Consider the following 22,575-nt stretch of genomic DNA (forward strand, 5'->3'; position numbering starts at 1 on the left):
CTTCAGGTAAAGATTACATTTATACTTTAGTGATCTTTAACAATGCAGACAGTAAAAAAAAAAAAAAAAAACTTAAAAAAAAAATACTCATGAGAATTATTCCCATCCTAAAAGCATTTAATGCTTTAATCAGAAGAATCATTTGTGGTTTCAGTTCAATCTAAAAGGACAATACAAGACAGTCAAACAAAGTCACTGCAGTTTAGATCATGTTTATTGTATCAGTGCATATCCAGTATTATAAAAAAACAAACAAACAAACCACAGCATCAGTACAAAAGGAAAACTACAGTATTGGGTTGAAACTCATAGCACATCACATCATCCCACTCTCAGACAGCTAACATAGTAGCCATGTCTGATCAGTCACATTACACACGAGTCATCTGCTTCTTTATTAAAGCTTCAAGTGACCGCAACCTGCTTTACACTCTCCTCTCAGACAAGTGCTCCGACTCGAGTTACAGTGTGGCGCATGAAGTGCAAGAGCAAAAGAGGTTAAAATAGGATTTGAGGTGTGTGAGGGCTAAACTGTCAATGAAATCTTGTGACCGGGACAACAGTCACAGTCCTAAAAAAACTTAAAAGGAAACAAATAAACTTGAAAGTGCTTCACAAAATTACTCAATCAAGGTTTTCTGAGTGCAAAGGTGAGAGATCAGCAGAGAATGTAAAGAATTAAAAGCTTGGTTTCACACATATGTGTACAAAACAATCTTAATCTTTAAATACATTAAAAATAAAATAAAAAAAAACATCCTCTGATAATGGAACCAGACTAAAATCTGATTGTAAGATGTGTAATCTGATCCATCAGAAGTAGTCATCATCATCAGTCTAAACTTGTAGCCAATAAAAAAAGATATTATTTTTATTATTATTAATAACTGAATCGTACAAACAAAAAAAAACAGTGGTAACAAAGCTTGGTTCAGTAAAGCAGGAGTGAACGCCTTTGTCAAAGCCAAGAATGTCACAGCTATGATCACTGAAACGTGAATGACACAGTAACTAAAAAGTAAAAATAAAAACAGTTAAAAGGGACCTATTATCTTTATTTTCTATCGTTGGTGTATCATAGTGTTTATACTACTATCCAACTACAGTGATCATATTAAATGTGCGTCAAAAAATGAGGTAAATGTATATAAAACTAATCTTTATGAGAGGCAATCGTTTTGCCAACTCCTGACATCAGCTTGGCACAGATTTCCTTGTATGGTGATTAGGAGGCGGGGCTTATGAGCACTGGCTTCTTTGTGGAAGCCAGGCGAGGGGAAGCCAATCAGAAGAAAGAGGGCTTCTTCAAACAGCAGGTGAACTTAGCAGCTGTGTCAGGGTCCATTTATGTTCCTCACTCTTGCCCTCGTGAATGACGCCGGGCTCTGGTGTCGTTTTGGCCAGTGCTACACCGCTAACTTTTGTGCCCTCGCGCAGCAGCTGCCACAGATTACACAGAGGGAGCTATTACAACAGGTTGAAAGGGAGAAAAAAAAAATCCTCTGATTTCTTTGGTTCTGGTTTTGACTTCTTCTCCTATACCAGCACTGACATGGACTTTTTGTCTGAGTAGCGACACCTATCGTTCAGGAGTATACTGTAGCGAGTCCTTGCACCCTCGGTGCTGGTGTAACTGGTACAGAGCTGTGGCGATGTCACTGCACGTACAGTGACCAATGCTTCGAGAGTACGATGTCAGTATTAAATAAATACTCATTTATAGTCTAACAATACGAATATGTAGCTAGAAATAAGCATAATAACAGGTCCCCGTCTAATTACTCAGTTACTTGAGCCACACGAGACAACAACTGTGGCGAGAAGTATTCAGTTTTGTTTTGCTTTTTAGAAAGCCTGCCTTAGCTACAAACTCTACTTGAGCCTCCATTAGGAGAGAGGTAGGGAGTACAAATACTGCACAACCACGTACGGTAGCACAGATACAGCCAAGGAGTGCAGGCTGGAAATCAGGGGTCTTGTAGATAAAATATATCATCTTACAGTTCACCACAAATGATACAGTAATTTTTAGGCATTTCTTAATATCACAAAATACGTTAGGCACTGAGTTCTGAGCGATGATGGGATTAGCATCGATGGCTCCGCCATACACAATCATAAACCCAATGTGATGTCATTGGTCCAAGTTTGGGATTAGGGTGCATGCTTACAGGAGTTTTTGTGTGCTGCTGAATAAAAGGAGCTGGTGCCATATCGCTCTGAGAAACCGTTCAGCTAAGCACATAGCATCATGGGTGACCAGCTGCTATGCCTCTTTTTCAGTCAGGGCGTCCCTGTGGAGTCAGGCCACACAGGGAGGAGCTTCAGGGAGGGGAGTAATTCCCCTGAGGAATCAGCCAATAGGAAGCTGGATGTCGTTTCCTCATGTGCTCATTCACAGGTCTTCTTCAGGACAGAGGGAGTGGCGTCCGTAAAGGTCCTACGAATCACAGACAAGAAGACCACTGACTGGTTGGTTTGCATTTTTTTTTTAAGATTTAATCTGCTGTTCGTTCTTTATGTGTCTTACCTCATAGGGTGGGAAGGCCAGTTTGGCTGCACTGGTGTGGGCACTGCAGAGCTGGGGCTCATCAGCATAGCGCTGTAGATGTTGGCTGCCACCACCAGGATGCAGAGGAGGATAGGCCCGATAATAGCCCCCTCCAGACCCAGATAGTATGCACCACCTGCCACCGCCAGGCCTGTCAAATATGGGTGTCCACCTCTGAGACAAAGAGAAAAGAAATGGTTTAAAACAGTGGAAAGGCTGACAAGCAGCTACTGTATCAGCGCACACAGCTCTGAATGTGATGCAGCTGAAGGCTAAAACAGGCTAAAAAGTTAGCTTTCCCCTAACCGCAGCTGTGGTCAGAAGTTTATATACACCCATCATGGTTAGTTTGAGCTTTTATCCATTCCACAACCAGTTTTGATGTGTGTTTGGGGGTCACTGTCCTGTTGAAACAAACCACTGTGTCCAACTTTCTAACTATTGATTTGAGGTGAAGAATTTAGAGATAGTCCCCCTCCTTTATTATTCCAGCCACTTTGTGCAATGTACCAGTACCACTAGCAGCAGAGCAGCCCCGGAGCATGACAGCTGGTAGCCTTCTTAGGTTTGTAAGCCTCGCTTTCACTCACGACACACATACCATAACATCTTGTCACTGTGGATGAAAATCTCAATCTTTGATACGTCTGACCATCAAACTTTTCTCCAAAAGGTTTGGCGTGTCCATGTGAGCAGCTGCAAACTTCAGTTGAACTTAAAGACGACAATTTTTGAGCAGGGGCTTCTTTCTTGGTCGTCATCCTCTCAGTTCATGGTAAAACTGGCTTCAGTGTGGACAGTGACGCTGGTGTTCCTGCAGTTTGCTACAGGCTTGAACCTTGATAGGTCATGGATTGTTCTCGAACATCCTAACCATTTTCCTCTCATCTGAGGGTGGCAGCTCAGGTCTTCTTCCAGACCCTGGCAAACTGGTGACACATCTGAATAACTTGTACTTAGCTAGAACTACTTAAACTGATGATCTTGGAATCTGCAGGTGTTCAGAAATAGCTCCAAGAGACCTTCACAACTAGTGTAAATCTATAATACTCCTTCTTAGATCTTTATTGAATTCCATGAATGTTCCCATTGTTCCCATTTGGTCAATCCACTGAGCGCTGTCAGTCAAATCCTTTTTATGCTATCATAATAACTAACGAGAAATTAATAGGCCTTGGCCTTATCAAGTTAAAAGACATTGTAGAATCTTCAGCACCGCTTATTAAAAGATATGAGTGAATTTATGCATTTGAGTGTGTATGTAAACTGTATGTAAAGATAGTAGGGCTTGAAGATCCAAGGCAGGGGCATTATCTGTCCACAACAAGCAGTTTATGAAACTGAGGCAAACAGAGACGCTGTTTATAGACTCGTACAACTGTACAGTTTTCTTTCAAACCCATATTAGGCCGGCAAGCAGACTTGTATGTATTATGTTAACAGTCACAGGTGGTTTGGAGCGATTTGTTTGTCAGATGTCCCAGTGCCATAAAGAGAAGCTCAAATAAGCTGGTCACGCATACATACCCTGATATATCAGAGTAGATGGCTGTATCCACAAAATATGTTGGGAGCAGGTGGCAGATGAGCAGCAGCAGGGCCTTGACACCTTCACCCTGCGCCAACCACAGGTCACACACTGCCGGCACAGCTGCCCAATAGGTCCCCAGGAACGGCACGGCACCCAGGATGGCAGCCAGAGCTTCAGGCCAGCAAAGAGGGATTCAGAGAGTGACAAAACACTGAGTGTGGCTTGGCAGGTGCGAACATAACGACAACACAATCTGCTGCGGACACGCTGACTCACCAGAAGGAATGAAGACGATGTTGATGCCAAAGATAGTGTGAGTGAGCCAAGTGTAGAGGCCGTAGAAGCCGGCCATTTTCAGAGAGGCGTCAAACACTCCTCTTCAAAACAAACACAAACATGGTCAAAAATAATCTCGCCAAGGTACAAATTTAGATTCTGTAGCTTTTACGCATGCGACTACCTGATGGCCTCTTCAACAGACTGGCCGATGATGTTACTGGAGGGTCCCGGCTGAGAGAGAGGAGTTAAGCTGATCACCCATTTAACTGGTTTATAGTATTCTCCACTGGAGCTCAGCAGGTAGAAGAGAGTAGTCAGGAAAATCACCTACAGGAAGGAGTAAAAATATAAGGCATGGCAGCTGTGCTAAATATAAGACTATCTGATTAGCTTTTAAAATCTTTAAGAGTAAATGTCAGGTCTACTTTATTAAGATAAGACAGAAAGAGCAACACCATTAAATATACACAGTTAACAATGCTCAGTAAAGTCCTGTATTGTGGTTTGGGCGACAGATGACATGTCCAAGCCCCACCTCGATCACTGTGGAGTTGACCCGCTTCCAGGATGCGTGTTTGGCTCTAATGTCAACTCACTATTTTAGTCCAGTGAATGTTTCCTGGCTTCAGTCTCCTCTAACTTTAAGGTGATTTTGATCTTCGTAAAGGTCCATGGCCATTCCAGACTACTGCTCATTTGTGCTGGCATTATTTATTGAGGAGAAAAAACTCAAGGTCGGTGTTGTCAATTTAAACTGATCTCAGGTTATGGATCATGTTTTTTTGACACAACCTGGCAAAATACTTATTTAAGAAGATGTTTCAGTGGAATGAATGCCTTATTAAGTGAGCTACTGATAGCACCTGTTGCTCAAGGAGGCGGGGCGGGTCATCTACTAAAAGGAAGGTCGGCGATTTGATCCCAGGCTCCTGAAGTATGCATTTCGAAATGACTCTGGACAAGATACTAAATACCAGATTGCCCCTAATGCATCCATCAGTGTGTGAGTGTGTGCTTAATATGAAGGAGTTTAAATACCCTGTTAGTTGCAGCTACCTGAGTGAGAGCAGAGATGAGGAAATGTACCACACAGTTTAAACAATGCTTAAAAGAAGCGCTGCCTCCATTGCAGAAAGCACAGCAAACAAGCACACACCACTGGTACGTTTAATGTTAGTAAGCATTATTTATAAATCAAACCTAAGCACACAGTTGGGAATGATCTTTAGTTAAACATAAGTCTGAGATCATTTTTATAGACTAGTCTGCAGGACATTATTCGGCCTCAGATTTCTATAAATCTATTAGAATATTTTTGAGAAACACTTGCAGGGAAGTTGAACCCTTTCTGCTTACTTTTGTGCATTACAAAAGAATAATGATAATCAATTTTGCAAACAGTTACACTTTATAAAGTAAAGAAAACGACGTGGCTGTTATCAGCGTTTCATACCAGACTCAGTGCAAAGTTGAGGAGCGCCGTGCCGCTGTGGAACAAGACGGTGAGGAGAGTGGTCGTGGTGGAGATGAGGAGGCCAACGTTCCTACTCATTACAACCCATAAAGACTCCAGGATCTGCAAAATGACGAGGCAACAGTAAACACACCATCCACAGGAAACTGTACTTCTATCTAAGACGCACACAGGTGTAAATTTGCAAATGCTGCTAGTGGGGCGGTGCTGGCATGGTGATTTCATGGCTGATGTCCATGATCTAAGAAAACAAAATGAATAGCAACCATCCCAAAAGGGAGACTACACAATATTGCCAAAAGTATTTGCTCAGCATCCGCTGACCCTGCTCTGAGGTTAGCCACTTCATGGCTGAGTTGTTGTGATTCCCAATCGCTACCACTAACAGCTGACTGTGGAATATTTGCTAGTGAGGAAATTTTGTGCCTGGACTTGTTGCAGAGGTGGGATCTTATCACGGTATCAAGCTGGAATTCAGAGCTCCTGAGAGCGACCCATCCTTTCACAAATGTTTGTAGAAGCAGTCTGCATGCCTCGGTGCTTGATTTTATACACCTGTGGCCATGGAAGTGATTGAAACACTCGGCATTATAGTTTATGTTACATACGCCCATACTTACAGACAGTAGTGTCTCGATATTTTCCTGCAGAAAGGAAGCGATGTCCTTCCAGTCCAGGATGTCCCCCAGCCAGCTGTTCTGTCTGTGAATCATCTTATGCCCGCGATGCCGTCCAGAGTGGGTTACATTCTGAAAAATGTGACCATAGTATTTTATGTAAAACTGAACAATACTGAAGAGCAGACTTTGGGAGACAGTAAACACGAAACTCTGGCACTACCTTCACAAACCAGGAGTGATACAGTCGATCCCAAAGCTCTAAAACCTGCTTCTCAATCACTGCAGTTTGGTTCACCTTATCTCCTAAAATCTTATGAAGCTGCACACACAAAAGAAACAGAGATTGGTCTTGCTGTCTGGCAGTATTCTGTTATTATCAGTGAAAATTACTGTCCTGACCTTCTGTGTTATCCATTCTCTCCCATGCTGGTAGACGTTAGTAGCGGCTGAATTTAGAGCTTTCTGCACCACGCGGGCTTCTGGAAGGAGGCTAACAGAGGACAAAGTAAGGTTTTTTTTAGCAAATGAGAGGAAAGTCTAAAAATAAATACAGAAAACCAGAGTGGACTGTCTTACTTGGCCCATTCTGGATGGTTGGATACGGTCTCGTTGATGAGGTTACTGGTTACCTCGATGATGTGAGCACTTTCGTGATGAACCTACAAAGATTAATGTTTATTTTGTTATCCATCATCAGTGCAAACGATGTGAAGTCAGGTTTAAAAAAAGCAAAAACTTACCATAGCAGTGAGCAGCAGAGCCATGAGCAGGGTCCCTGTGACCAAGAGGAAGATGATGAAGATACTGATGATTTTATCCAGAGATCGCTCCAGCCACACAACCATCTGGGTGCACAGAAGAAAGGAGAGGAGGGCAAAGACAGGGAGAAGGGGGGATAATAGGAAAATGGCAAAATAGACTCATCAGTACAACTTTAAAGGAGGTAAGACATGCACATGGAGAAACCTGTGTCCTTATCACTTGGGAAAAGTCATTTTAGACGTACAAATTCCACAGAGGACAATAAGGGGGTTTGCTAAGCAAACCAGGGTCAGCATATCTGTACTCATACATGCGTCCATTCTTGCACTGAAGCATTAAATCATGCAAGTGGCTTTTTTGGTTGTTGGTTTAACGCCAAACAGACGTGACATCACTTTCAAAGTGTGCTCTCTGTTCTCAACTCAGGTTTCTCAATGCGCCAAAAACTGTGTCACCAGTTGAAGCCCCCAATTTGTATGTCTTTGTATTCACGCGTTAATGTCAAAACAGCATTAAAATCAAAGCTCTGTTAGCAGAACCCTCTCTTTTTGCACTAAGGCCATGGCGTAATGGTTTATTATATTGATGGTGACATGACATGGCATTCAGTGTAAAGAGTCTGTGTAAGACCTCAGGTGAGTGAATCTACAGCGAGTCTTATACCTTCCTCTTTACCATCTAGCTTACCTGAAACAAGAACAGCAAATAGTTGTTTAACAAAAAAATGGAAACACCACTTCAAAAAGATTTTAATACTGAGAGAGGTAATTAAATTAAAGAAGTTGGGTATTACTGACCAGCGAGAGGTTCAGAAGAGGTTTCAGTCACAACCACAACAGGGAGCATGAGACCTCTAAAAAGTTATACACAGGCCGCACAACAACAAACACTACATTTCCAATGCAGCAGATCGGCACTGTATTAAAAATATAAACTACATCATCAGAAATGACTGAACTGAATCAACACCTGTGATCATTCTAAATAAAAGACACTCTAGTTCATAAATAACAGCCAGAATCAGAGTATAAAGTGCCTTGAGGCAACTCGTGTGATTTGGCGCTATATAAATAAAACTGAACTGAATTGAATAGATTGGAAACACTTTAAATTTGTACTGAGGTCAAGACAGAAAGCACTTTTCTGCATAGACTACAGGACTGCAAGTCTTTTTCCAACCGTAGTTATTGTGACCTGGTGGCCTTCAGATAGAATGCAGGGTTGTAGGTACATTGAGGTTAACGGGAGCTACAGCCATGCTGTCTATAGTTCAAATTGAGAATTACAGAGAGTGTTTGTGGTCTTGATTAATAGTTTCAAGTCTTATTTTTTAAAACAAACAAACAAAAAAGAAAAAACCAAAACAGGATGTTGTATGTTGTACACTATGGTCAAATTTAAGTGTAAAACAGATGATAAAAAAGGGTTTGAGATTTGGTCCTGGCTGCTGCCTGAGCATGTAGTTTCCTCAAATTCTCAATTTGAGCCAAGCCTCTTTTCCGATGTCTTACTTTAAAACAACAACAACAACAACAACAAAAACCAAACAATGAGTGACAGCCCAGTGCTAATCTCCATCTTTTATATACAGTCTATGGTAATAACCAGCTCCACAAAGCCAAATGGTTCAAAGGTGGCCAATATATTCACTAGGTTTAGTTCCTCACATTGAATAACTGTGTTTCCATTGTTTTGTCCAGTCCCTTAGCCACACCTAAAAACTACAAAAAAGAAAATCATTTCCGAAAAAAAAAGAAAACACTTTTTTCCCCCATTTAACTCTGCTCTTTGAGGCAGCTCGCACGCATGCACGCACGCACTCAAGACAAACTCAGGTCAAAGCAGAGAAGATACAGTCGGGGCTGAGGGATCATTGAGTGCAACACCCCGGCTGTAGCTCACTGTCAAAATAAAAGCAGAAAGCAGGAAAGAAGCAAGAGGACAGATGTTTAGACAGGATGGCAGAGGTGATGACAGTGGATGGGTAAAATGCCAGTCCAAGCTGCTACAAGGTGTGCTCACGCTGTCACACACACCTGCACATAAATACAAGTTATTTATTTATTTGCCTTTGTTTTCTCAATGTCTCTCACACACAAGCACACTTTCTCTCAGTCTCGCTCTCTCAGCACTCTGCTCCTCCAAATCATTACCTGCTTGTTAAGCCAATGCCAGAGCTTGGGGAGGAGACAAAGAGACATTGGGAAGATTATTATTGGAAAGAGTTGTGCAGCAGTCATCACATGTACCCGTGCAACAAGAATACAAGCTCTGTGTGGGTACAGGCTCTGAGGGGTCAGAGCGGTGTACTACAAAGTGGAATTCATGTGTTAGCAAGGTATGTTGAGACTATAGCCAAAGGTTTCAGAAGGGCAGCTCTCTTTTTTAAATCTGCTCCAAAGTTACTTTGAGAGTTTTTGTCTAACATCATCTCCAAGTGATACAGTTTCACTTCTTTTCCAAACAAGTTGCCCCAAGAGTGATATGGATTATCAGCTGACATGCAATCTGTTGAGCTGTACATAACAGCACTGAACAAAGTCTAGCAGTTAGGTTACAGCAGTGCAAACGGTAGAGCTGTGGTCAGTTTACATACAATCACAGGTCATTTGGGGCTTTTAATGATTTCTTTGAACTCAGTTGTTGGTATTTATTTTGGCTCTTCTCTAATCCACTAAGGGTCAAAATATATACATAAATCTCCACTATTATTTTGTTTAAATGTCTCTTAGCAAGTCGACTAAATGCTTACGGTAGCCATCGACAAGCTTTAAGCATAATTCTTGGAGCAGACCCAGCCTTTCGGCATAGTCCACGAATATTCAAAGGGTTGAGGTCAGGGCTTTGGAAAGGCCATTCAAGAAGCTCAGTGCTAGCCTACTTTATCTATCCCAACACCAGTTTCAATGTGTGTTTGGGATCATTGTCCTGTTGGAACTACCAACTGTGTCCAAGTTTCAACCCTTTCTGTTGATTTAAGATGAAGTTTAAGAATCTTCTGTGTAATGTACCTTATGCCACTGGCAGCAAAACAGCCCCAGAGCATGATGCTACCACTACTATGCTTGGCACTCAGTATAGTGTTCCTCATGTTTACACCTCTAGTCATTGTGGCCCAAAAGCTCAATCTTTATCTTGTCTGACCATAAACTTTTCTCCAGAGGGCATTTGGCTTATCTGTTTGAGCAGCTGCAAACTTCGGTGGAGCTTGAAGGTGTCAATTTTATAGCAGGGGTTTCTTTCTTGGTCAACACCCTCTCAATCCATGTAAAATTCACTTCACTGTGGACAGTGATGTTGGTATTCCAGCAGTTTCCAGTTCTTGAGCCTGGTGGTTCTCAGGTTGGACTCCTTTGAGTTTCCTATTGGTCTGAGGTCAATCAAATGAGTGCCAAGCAAATCCTTTTTGTGCTGGCAAAGAGAAGTAGTCAATAATTAATGAGAAGTTAATAGGCCTTGGCCCTGTCAGATTAAAAGGCACTGTAGAACCTTCAGGACCACTTGAGTCTGTGTATACATTTGGGCGTGCATGTATATGTTCCGGACTATTTAGATGAGAGAAAATCTAAAATAAGTTCAAACTCATGCTCCCATTTCTTTTTTCCTTTAAGTCATTAAACATATATGGTGTATAATAATACAAGTCTGGAAAAAGAACAGCTCAAAAAAAATCGTTAAAAGTCCAAATTTACCATGATGTTTATGCCTGTGATGAATGTAAACTGAAAACAACTGTACGTGTTGTGTTTTCACAGGAATTCCCAGGCGCTGAACTTGTGTAAATGCTACGTTCTACACTGCTGCTACAGCAGTCTACTGGAATTTATTACAGAGGTTATTTAATTAAGAAAATTCATTTACTTCAATTTGGTCAATAACAAAAGTTATCTAATTACACTGTCAAACCTGAATGCACTTCATGATGAAACGCATCATGATTCTAATTTGTAGATCTCTACATTAAATAGCAGCACCAGGAGTGGACTGAGTGGTAAAATAAATATAGTAACTTATTAATTTATGCGATTAATATTTTTCTGCTGAATTGTTCCATCTTGAGTTATTGGCAGCACCAGTGTAGCTGTTGCAGTCCATTTTGTGCTAAAGAGGGGTCAAATGATGCACCCACCACCAACTCCCACTTTTATCTAAGCGAGCACAGAGCCTGTCACAGAAACCATGGGTTAACATTGAAATCGGATATGCCCATCAGGTTTGAATGAGGTTTTAGGTTTCGTGGAGCCAACTAATGCATGGAAACAAAAAAGTTAAACTCTGTGGAACCTGCTTCATAGTACACCCCTCAGGAAGTGGCAGGCAAGATATACCAACTACAGTGAGTGTGGACTGGCAATACAGTGGGATGCAAATCAATGTGATTACAAAGACAGAACACAAATACATCCCAAAACTGTGAGGGCAAGGCAGAAAAAAGTATAAGATTACAGCAATGACATCATTATATATAAAACCTGAGAAATGTAAACCATGTAGCACTAATACTGTCACTCACCCTAATGTGTCCCTAACATTATGCTCTGCATTGCTTTATGAGATTTTTATTCTATATTGAGAGATTTGGAGATATTTTGCCTCTAAATTTTGATTGGAAACAAAACAACTGCATGCTTACACATCTAGCAGATATGATAGATAACAATATCACTGATGCCTGACTATATTTTTGGCCACCTGATGATGAGGACATCAGGCTAATATTCACTCTCTTTTTAGCTCTGTTTTTTAATGAAATGATTTTAAAGTGTTCCTCAGCTAAGTGCTAATATGGTCTGTCTGCCATTTGGTGCTGGGCAGTTTAGCGCACACTTGGTTTATTACAGCTTTTTGCTAAAAATAGCTTCCAGCTGTTGCTGTAAACGACACTGATGAGATTGTTGCAACTGGGTCAAAACTAACAAAAACAGCAGCTAAAATCCTCTGTAGGTAAAGGGTAACTAAAAGGGAACTAAAAAGCTCCCCTTTTTTGACAATTTAATATGAATTTACCAATTTCATTTTAATAAATTTAGGACCTGGCAGATTTCAGAGAATTTCAGTTTTCCTGAGATATTTTGATAAGTAATTTGTTATCAAGCAGTTGCAGATAAAGTGTGTCTGGATGGGGAAGTATAAAGCCAAAGGCAGAGGAAATAAGGACATCGGCTTCACAGGAAGCTCTTACATTACCTTAGTGTCGATACGTAGCAGGAACTGAGCCAGTCCTTTGATTGGTCCAGGGAGCAGTGCCTCTTCACGCTCACGTCCAAACTTCTCTAGCACCGTCCACCACGAGGTAAGAGTCCTCTCTGCAAAGCTCTTCATACCAAACCGGACCACCAGCTTCTTCAGAACCCACACTAAACCAGCGAGCCAACATGCACATGAGTAAAATCCGATTGACGAGGAGTAACTGAAAGTGTGCACATATGTGTTTGCATGTCGGTGTGTGTGTTACCGGCCACAGGAATAGGGAGCAGTTGTAGTATCCACAGGTTGAGCCAGACCTGCACCAAGACAATAGCCCAGACCAGCAGAATAAAGTAAATATCACTGGCTCTGTGGGAGCTTTTCTCTCTCTGGAAGAGGCCGGGCAATGTACGAGAGCTCCCAGCGAACCCGGGAAACCCTGGAGAGGAAGGCACAGGACCCACAGACTGCACACCATCTAGGAGCAGATGAGGGAGAGCAGACAGAGGAAGCACATAAGAGGAAGAGAAAGAAAGAACAAAGCAGTTGAGTTTGAACCGCTGTGGCTAAACTGGTAAAGCCAAAGCAATTACAGTAAAAAAAGAAATAAAAAAATGTAAAACTGAAATTGCATATCTTGGGTTTTAAAACTTGACATTTTTCTGACCAATTAGCAAAGCTCTAAACATTTATCGAACAGTATGTTCAGAGGTCTGATTCCCTCTATTCAATCTGCCAGTTCTCTCATTTCATAAACCTTAAAGCCCAGACATCTGTTGCACCTGTATGATCCTCTTTAATACACTGAATACAATAGAGCTAGCTTACCTGTGGAGGAGCTTCCTCTGAGTTCGGTTTTGGGTTGAAGGCTGCTACAGGAGATTGCCATGTAAATAGTGTTAGCAGCAAATGACAGCACCTGCCCTGAAAGCTCACCTGGGGAGATCAAGAGAGACTGAATATAACGAAACACAAAGGCAGGCAGGCAGAGGGGAGGATGCACAGTAGGAAAAATCAAAGCTGGTCTGATGAGCGTAGCTCAACCAGTCACCTCAAGTCACGTATATTTCACGTAAAGCTAGGCTAAGGCAAATCTGGCTAAATGCAACTTAATCTAAGCACATCATAGACTTGTGCTTTTTTCACCATATTTATTACCTAGTTAATGGTGAGTAAAGGCATCTCATTGTATGTCAGTGTATAGGTGTGTTAGTATATTTTCACCTGTGCCAGGGACAGGTGGTTTCTCTTGGTAGCCCACGATGAGAAGCCCAACCACAACCACAAATATGGGGACTCTCCACGAGCCAGTCAGAGACACTAAAACAGATAGAGGAATTGGATAAGTGGAAGAAGCTGGATGAGTAACGGATGGATACATTTCACTAGATTGAGAGAAAGCTGTTGTAGTTAAACTGCAGGCAGTGTGGACAACATTACTGGCTTAACAGGTATATTCCTTGTCAAGCAAGACTCTGCTAGTCTTGCCTGATGAGCTGAACCATATAAACAAATATGACATACAATGTTGACTGTTGCTATGAAAGCACTTTCAAAAACGTCAAAGCAGAAAACATTTTCTCACATGTGCCCACAAACCTCCTTTTAAGGCAGAACTTCTCAACCAGCTTTCGGTCACTTTTTTAAACTTCACGCCTGAAGCTCAGAGCAAGTGTTAAGTGTGCTAAAAATACTTTCAACATCCTCATCTTACCGCACAACTCTGTGTGGCCTCTGTTTCAAAGACAAGTGGATTTGTACAGGCAGCAACTTATTGACCACATTTAGAAGAAATCTCCTGCAGTCCAAAGAGGCAGCTCGTATGGCTGGCTGTGGATGCTGTCCACACTCACCGATGTAGAAGAGCAGGACAGCCCAGACAGGAAGTGCCAGAGTCCTCAGGTACCGCTCAGTTTGGGGACTCCACTTAAAACAAACCGCCAGCAAGTATCCAAACACAACAGTCCCCACCTGTGACGAAACAAAACAAAGATGCACAGTAATGAAACAGAGGGTATTTTAATTAAATAGACTTCTATTCTCTTCCATTGCGTCATAATCATCATTTGATGCTGAACCTTTGAATTTCATGACTTTTAAAAAGTATAATTGAGCAGTTTTTGTGATAATCACTTTGTGTTGATGTTTTTTTCTTCCTAAACTCATCCTGTTTTGCAAACACTCTGCTCCTGTTTAGGAGCAAGCACGTAAGACTAGACTAGAAGTTTTAATTGACTGCTCACAAAGATCTCAGCTTGTGTCGCTCCTCACAAAGACATGCCTTGATGTAATTTAATATAGTGTCCTGCATCCTATTTATAAACACAAGCCCCGTGTCAGCTGAACTCCGCATTCAGAGAAAGAAGAACATTTAATGCAATTTGGATGAGGCGGACGGGTTCTGGCCCCTGGAGCTGTTTGGGAATAAGGTACCAATCGATCAGATGCTGGAACTGCAGGAAATTAAATCAACTTACATAAAAGTTTCCACATATATTCCAAGAAACACGTTTTCTGTTTAGGGTTAATCGAATAAGTCTTTATTAGAGACACACTGCAGCAGCCAGTCGATTTTAATTTCCCAATTATTCTTTATCAACTATTGCTAAATGGCGTTTTATGACAACATGATAATAACATTTATACATTTGTACAGTCAACATGTTTAATTCTGAGTTAATTTTAATCAGACACACAAAATGAGATTAAGTAGAAATGAAATTCACAATTACTGTTATTACTCCCTCTGTAGATTATTTTCTGAGCAAATAACGTGATGTGGGTTTCTAAAATTGCAGTTTTTCATATTGAAAATGGTTTTTTTTACCCAACCAACAATCAAAAGACCAAAATATTTTTCGTTTGTTATAGCAAGATTATTAGTTTACTATAGTAAGACCCACACAATCAGGGGAGTAATAAAATCATTGACGTTTAAATTATAACTTTTAACATTCTGTGCCAGATAATATTTAAAATATGCGCCCCAGTTTACACAGAGCTGACCTAACAGCACCCACTCTGACGGACAGAGGGCCCTTTGTCACCCTGTCAGAGAGGATTGTCACTCTACTGTCACTCACCCACATGAAGTGGAAACAGTCCAGCGCGTTCCCGATGACCCCACAGACGTGCCCGAGGATCACCTGCATACCGATGACACTCCAGAAAAGGTAGAGGAAGTAAACCAGCGGTGCCCCCGCCCCGATAACCAGGAGTATCGTGAGCTTCTCCAGCACTAGCCTACCCATCGCCTCCACCCCGTAGTTGAGACACCACACCGGGACCAGGAGCGTCCCCACCACTATGGGCGTCCCGCTGTCCTGCAGGCCGCTGAGCCACGAGCGGCCGACACGAGCCAGGGAGTATTTGAAGGGGTGGAGGAAGGTGCCGCAGAGCACAGCCCAGAGCAGCGGGCGGAGGAAGGCCTCAAGGATGAAATAGACCAGGACAGCTGCCCCGCAGCAAATAGCCACAAATATCATCGCCCCGGTGTTGTAGAAGGCCTGCTTAATGTTCTTGTCAAACTTCAGGGAGGAGGGCTGGGTTAGCAGTTGGCTCATCATCCCGACAGCCGGCTGAAAGCTCTCCGAGAAAGAAACAGAGTGAGGCCGAAGAGCGTGAGGGCTCTCTGGGGGAGAGACAGCGGCGGGATCCGGCGCCGAGTCCTCCTCGTCTGCCATGTTCCCAGTTTCAGCTCGGCTAGCCCGTCCAACTGATCCACCGCGTGAGAGAGGAAAACAATGACGTAGCAACAGCGACTGCCCAAAGGCCTCATGGGCAATGAAGTGCCCGTGATGCCGCGAGTTCCTTCCTTGTTTTTTTTCTTTTTTTAAATTTACCACTTTTCTTACGGTTTATTTTTTTAATTATTGTTTTATTTACTGTTACAGGGTAGTGTTATAAATTATTTAATTCAAGCAGCAATACACATCATAGCTATTTAAAAAATATAAATAAAAATAATTACATTACACCAGCGGTGTAATGTGTCTTTAAGACAATTAGAGTCATGATGATTAGGTTTTCTGAAATTCAATCATTTTTTAAACGGTACGGTAAGTTGACTTCAAGTTGACACTACACTAGCTTACACTTCCACCCCTTCCCGGAACGCTTGCAGCTTCTGCCCTTTATGGTGGTGCAGTAATCAACATTGTCAACCCACTGCCCAGAAAGGTCTGGGTTTGAATCTTATGATAGTGTGGGGTCTTTCTGTTCAAAAGCTGCATATTCTCCCTGTGCCCGTCAGGTTCCTCCCATGGTAGGCATGCATGTTAGGTTAACTGGTAAGAAAAACAAAACAGCCATGTATAAATTTACAATGGTTTTTATATGAATACCATTGCATTTGCACATTCATTTACTTTTTTATGAAAATTTCCACAACCCTTATTTTTCCCACTGCCCATTTCATCTGCTTGTTACAATGCATGTGTAAAAGTTGGTGTGTTTTTTGTTGGTTTGTTATTTTCTGTGCTTTCTTGTGTATTTTATCTTCCGCCCAGCCTCTCACGAGTGTGAATGCATGAGTAATTTGCACATTTTATCAGGCTGCACATCATACTACATGCCTCTGAGGTCTGTGACTTCAGAGGTAGCCACTGCTCAAAATCTAATTATGTTACATTCTATTAAAGTCATGCCCTTTGGCTTTATACTTCCAGAGTGAGAAGGCAGTCTCTGCATTCACTACAGCATCTGTATTTTGTATAGACTGTGTTCTTAGCAATAAGCACAGCAGCGCGACAGATGTTTCAGTGGGAGACATCTTAACATATTCAACCATTTTTAATACACTTCAAAAGCTACAATAGCAACCCAGGGGAGAAAAAAATATTAGTCCATATCAAAGCAAAATGTTTCTGTTAACCGTGTTATTGCTTGAACAGGCAATAGCAGTAACTCTTCTCATCAGTCTTGCTGTGAGTCACAGTGTCACAGTACTGATAAACAAAGCAGTTACTGTGGTTAGGAAGTGAGATGATGAAATCAGACAAGGATGTAAAAAAAAGTTTATGAAAATCTTTTACATAGTAGATGCACTCGGTTGTTCCTGAAACCCTGCACTCCATATTTCTAACACCAGCAAACAACATTTTTATTTTATTTTTTTAAGGCTAAGATCCACAGAAACGTAGCAGGGTGAGGAGACGGGAAGCATTTGTGAGAGCTGTTTTATTTTTCTTTCATCCTCAGAAACCCGTTGTTTTGGCAAAGTTCGACATTAGTCACCAGTGCACGGTGGGTGTCTGAAACCATTCCCAGATTTTCCAGTGCATGCAGGGTTTCAAAGTCATGTGAGATGTATTTGTTGGAATGGAGTCCTCGTATTTTTTTATATAACTGGAAGCTATCATTAACACTGAAAATGACTGGCCTATTTTAAACTACTACTACTCTGCCCTCTTGTCTAATACTCAGATCAGCACATGTCACCTCTAGAGTGTTGCTTTAATACTTCAAGATGCTGTGTGTGAGTAATGAATATATAGTCTTTCATGTTCAATATATCTAACACAGTCTGTGCAAAGAGGGCACTTGTATGTGGCATCAGATAAAGATTTAAACTTTTTTTTTATTGCTGCTTCATCTTCTCTCTGCTGTGCTGTGCTTCATTATGGCGTCCCCATCAGCAGGTAGAAGGTGAGAGCTACTATGAGCAGTAAGCAGAGGGGAGAATTAAATGTCTGATAAGCTGTGGAGGGCATGAAGATGTCCACGTACTTATAGATGCTGATCATGTGCTCGCTGACTGGAGGACTGTCGATGTCGTGCCTCGTGATGGAACCTGTTGGACAGGTAAGATGAAGGAGATGTCACGGGCAAGGGCTAAAAACATGGGCAGTGTAATCTGATATATAGACTCTTCACTCACCTTGAATAGCAGGTCCCCATGCAAACAGGTAGTACCACGAGAGGTGTAAGTCCACAAGCGTTTCCTCTCTGGGGACGTATAACGGTCGCTTGAAACGGCAGGTGACGCGATTGTTCTCAAATATGCCCTCTTCGTCTCGAGCCGGATTTCTCTTGATCTCCTTGGCCCACTGGCCGACGTTGTAGAAGTGATGTATCCGCACGCGCCCGTTATCATCATGCACACAGGCCATAACGTCGTCTCCTCCCTGAGGAGACAAAGAGTGTTATTTACAAAATGTGCATAAATTTAGTTCTTGAAAAAAGTGACCATTCTGATACAGTCAAGGTAAAATATACACTTCCAGGCCAGTTAATTAATAAAACAAATACCCATGAGCCAGTCACATGGCTCAGTGCATTTAAACATTTAAGATATTAAGATGACCTTCTGAAGTTCAAAGTGAGCATCAGAATTGGGAAGAAAAGTGATTTAAGTGACTTTGAACTTGGTTGCTGGTGCCAGACAGACTAATCTGAGTATTTCAGAAACTGCTGATCTGCTGGGATTTTCCCACGTAACCATCTCTAGGTTTTCCAAAGAATTGCTTAGAAAAAAAATATCTAATGAGCAGCAATTCTTGAGATTGTTGCTGAACATATGCATCCCTTTATTACCACACTGTACCTATCCTCTCATGGCTGCCTCCAGCAGGATAACACAACATGTCTTAAAGCTCAAATCGTGTCAAACTGTTTTTTTGAACATGACGAGTTCACTGTAGTTAAAGGGCCTCCATAGTCACCAGATTTCAACCTAATGGAGCTCCTTTGGGATATGGTGGAATAGGAGATTCCCATCACAAGCTGCATCTACTGAAGTGGCCAGTGAGTCTAAATACAGTAACTGGGACAATTGTCCGCAAAGGTAAGCACCATAAAACTGTTGCGCAAAGACTCTAATGGTTTTCCATATTTTATTTCATTTTATTGTTAAATGCATGTGATGCAATATCATGCTGTTAGTCTTCCTAAAACGTTACATAAATGTTGCTCCAGGACTGTGGTTGCAACATATCAGTCGCACTGTTGTGATGTCAATGTTTTGACCAGGGGGAAAAAACAGCACAAGCTTGGCCTCAATGGATTAAAATGTGAAAGGGTTTACTTTAACCCAAACAATGTTTTTATTGAACAAACTGAATGAGAAATGAATATATGTTTTTTTAAGTTTTTAAAAAAGTGAAACAGAGAGTCTATTGTGGAGGCCTGCTGAGTCACTGAATTTCATATTTAATTGGTTCAATCTCTTACAGTCAAAAAAATTCTTCTTATCAATGGATTTGATGTGGGACTGCTAATTTTTCTGTACCCTGAAGCGATAAAACAAATAAATCATAATTATATGCAAACCAAAAGATACAAACACATGGTTTGCTGTCCCAAACAAGACACAAGACCTGTGTAAGTTTCGGCAGTCAGAGATGTTGCAGAGCTGCTCACCATTTTCTTATCAGATGAGAAACCTACGGCCACCCAGCCATCCGTATCCGCGCTCAGCTCAAACTCCACATCTGTCCCAATGCGACGATAACTCAGAAAGTAGTCACACGTCTCTGCATCACACCCCGGTTTCCCGTACCTGAGTGCAGATAAATAAATACAAATGTTCGCAGTCATTCACTAGAGATAAGATCTCAGCTGGGCAGATAGAGTTCATCTAAACAAATTAGGACACTTTTTAAAAGAAACTGAATCCAGGTTACAAAGAAGAAAGATTAGCTTGCTGAGAGTTCCCATGTTTAGCTCTGGCTCTCTGAAGTCAGGAGCATCTGGGATGAAGAAGCCCCAGGGAGTACAGCAACACTCGAGCTCCGTTTTGAGAAAGACAGAGGTGGATCTCTAACCTTATGCAGCCCTTTGTTACTCCACAGTCGCTGACTTTGATCTTGGCAAAGGGGTCGACTGGGGGTGCTGTGGGGAATGGGTAACCTGCAAAACACAGCAAATAAGTAAATGTATAACAGGAATTTTGTTGATTACACACTAAACAGCTGATACCTGTATTCAGTGATGAAGGCCAACTGAGGAGAGGCCATCTGCACTCTGTGTGTGGGTGAGGAGAAGGAAGGGGGTGGGCAGCTACCATCGGGGAGCTGGCCTGGGTGCTGAAAGGCCTCATATAGAGGTGACAGGTTGGATGCAAGACAACACTGGCACATATTAACCTTTGTCCTGCCCGTGCTAGGCCCTGTGTGCTTGTGTGTTTCAACTGCTCTGCTTGGAAAAAAGCATGCAAACAAAAACACTAGCTGCTCCTCTTTAGTGGACTGAGTGACATCCTCACCATCATCGGACAGATATCTGGACTCCAGAAACTCGGAGGCGAAGGTGCTGTAGGAGTCCTTGTGAGGCTCTTGGTGTCCAGGCTCTCCGTGCTCACCGTGGCCGGTCCGGAGTGCTCCCTCATCGGTGGGGCTCGGCGCGACCCCCCACCATCCAGCGTGGATCAGCAGCACCGAAAGCTGCACAAGCCTCCGCAGGAAAATCATGACCAACAAAAAAGGGAACGCTGGTAAAACAAAAAATACAAAAAACAAAAACGGTTAAACCGATCTGGAAGAAAACTGGATGTCCATCACTGTTTGAATTTCTGCATCTTCGCAGGTTTCCTTGCAGCGTCACAAAACCGTCTCCTCATCCTGTTTATTCGCAGGGATGCGAGGGGACACCGCGTCTGATTAGGAGGCTAATCCAGCTCTAAATTACCCAGATTCGTAATCTTACCATCGAATTCAGCTACACGCCCATAATCCTCTTTGAAACCGTAGTCCTGATGGCTTCTAGAGCTCATTAATCTTTTCATAGGCTATTTTTCGGTGTTGGGCCGGATGAATGGTATCGCCCAGCCGCCCTCTCCTCTCGTCTCCTCAGTCAATCACAGTAATGTCCAATGAGCAGACGCTACGTGCTGCTATCACTATCGATCAATTTGAGATTGAACAGCTTTTCCACAACAGCTAACACAGTATTTCACATGTTTGGAGTATAAGATGATGCAATCCAAAAATAATTAGCCTGTAGAGTAAGCTTTTAGCCTCGGCTGCAATCGGAATTTTAGTCCTAGTCACTGACACCAAATATACCACAGAGCTTCTATTGTTCTGACAAATTATGTGTTAAACTGTGTTTATTTATCCAAAACTTGGAAGTAATCTAATCTAATCTAACCTAAAAATTACCAATCATGTTTGCAGTCCTCTCTCCGAAAATTATTTACTAAAGACACGAATTTAAGCTGTTCCTTTTATACTGTTTTTCCTCTTGTTTTTAATCTATATCACTCTGCTTGTTATATCTGTGCATATATGCGATGTTTAAAAGGTCCAGATTCTGGTTGCATGTCCACTATGTTCACATGCACTCTCTGGGTGTATTATACGTCATTTCTAAATGTGGTGCTTAATCACTACATGTCTCATCAGCTCTCGTACTCTGCAGTCCAGGTAGCTACATATAAGTGTGCATTTCAAAATCACAGGGATTTTTTAGCTGGGCATGATCGTGGACACACTGTGAGTAGATATGTGACCTTACATTAACTTATCATAACAAGTACTTTTGCATCCATCCATCCATCCATCCATCCATCCATTTTCTGCCCCGTATCTGAGTCCTGGTTCTACTCCGTGTAATCTTCCTGACACTTCCCCTTGGAGAGGCGACCAGATGGTATCTTATGTCCCAGCTGACTATAGTCAGATCCTACAGTCGGGTACCTCGGCCCACTGAAAAAGAAAAAGAAAAAAAGGCTCTGTCCCGTTTTCTATGTGAGTGCACAAAGTCACAGTCCTGCCACTTGATGGCGACATAAATCCACGATTTGCTATTTATTTGAACTTTTATTTAGTTTCATCATAGAATCATACAGAGCATCTTACACTTTTCTTTGCTGTACTTTATCTACAAATCTGTACAGCTTCAGCTTTATTTAAGGAGCCAGATGAAGAAATTCTGGTAAGTCCCGAATTTAATGTCAAATCGCTGACGTACAAGAAAAAGAAAAAAAAATAAACCCAGAGAATCTGCATCAGATGGGAATTGTAAATGCCCGTAAATCATTCCAAGTGCCTCTAACGCACAAGGGTGACAGCGAAATTTTATGTCCATACATAAACACTTATCAAAAGTATCTGCAAATCTAAAGTTTATTTTAGAAAAACAAAATGGATAGTATTATTTTAAATTTTTATTAAAAAATAAATCAGCAAGTGTGAGGTTGATAAAATTACCTACATTTAAACACAAGGAAAGA

General features: G+C 41.8%; 2 protein-coding genes across 3 annotated transcripts; both read right to left on the reverse strand.

Annotated features, from left to right (window-relative positions):
• Nucleotides 1–196: 196 nt before the first annotated feature.
• tmem245 (transmembrane protein 245) lies at nucleotides 197–16,119 on the reverse strand. Its single transcript, XM_031753961.2, has 17 exons — nucleotides 15,488–16,119; nucleotides 14,258–14,375; nucleotides 13,629–13,724; nucleotides 13,233–13,340; nucleotides 12,673–12,882; nucleotides 12,405–12,574; nucleotides 7,196–7,300; nucleotides 7,032–7,114; nucleotides 6,855–6,945; nucleotides 6,676–6,774; nucleotides 6,456–6,584; nucleotides 5,815–5,937; nucleotides 4,543–4,688; nucleotides 4,359–4,459; nucleotides 4,079–4,253; nucleotides 2,531–2,725; nucleotides 197–2,440 (listed from the first exon to the last, which is right to left on the reverse strand). The coding sequence occupies exons 1-17, from the start codon at nucleotides 16,085–16,087 to the stop codon at nucleotides 2,392–2,394; spliced, it is 2,598 nt and encodes an 865-aa protein (XP_031609821.1). The 5' UTR covers nucleotides 16,088–16,119; the 3' UTR covers nucleotides 197–2,391.
• A 476-nt stretch (nucleotides 16,120–16,595) lies between these two features.
• On the reverse strand, nucleotides 16,596–21,144 carry LOC116331365 (DOMON domain-containing protein FRRS1L). 2 transcript variants are annotated; one of them, XM_039619591.1, is made up of 7 exons: nucleotides 21,048–21,144; nucleotides 20,608–20,832; nucleotides 20,168–20,252; nucleotides 19,764–19,902; nucleotides 18,283–18,529; nucleotides 18,132–18,195; nucleotides 16,596–16,690 (listed from the first exon to the last, which is right to left on the reverse strand). In XM_039619591.1, exons 1-7 carry the CDS (start codon nucleotides 21,124–21,126, stop codon nucleotides 16,687–16,689), a joined length of 843 nt encoding a protein of 280 aa, XP_039475525.1. In that variant the 5' UTR covers nucleotides 21,127–21,144; the 3' UTR covers nucleotides 16,596–16,686. The 2 variants fall into 2 exon arrangements, with proteins under 2 accessions (XP_039475525.1, XP_031609890.1); XM_031754030.2 differs by lacking the exon at nucleotides 16,596–16,690 and having other exon boundaries at nucleotides 17,994–18,195.
• Between the last annotated feature and the right edge of the window lie 1,431 nt (nucleotides 21,145–22,575).

The sequence above is a fragment of the Oreochromis aureus genome, linkage group 11 (genome assembly GCF_013358895.1).
Source record: "Oreochromis aureus strain Israel breed Guangdong linkage group 11, ZZ_aureus, whole genome shotgun sequence".
Lineage (NCBI taxonomy): Eukaryota > Metazoa > Chordata > Actinopteri > Cichliformes > Cichlidae > Oreochromis > Oreochromis aureus.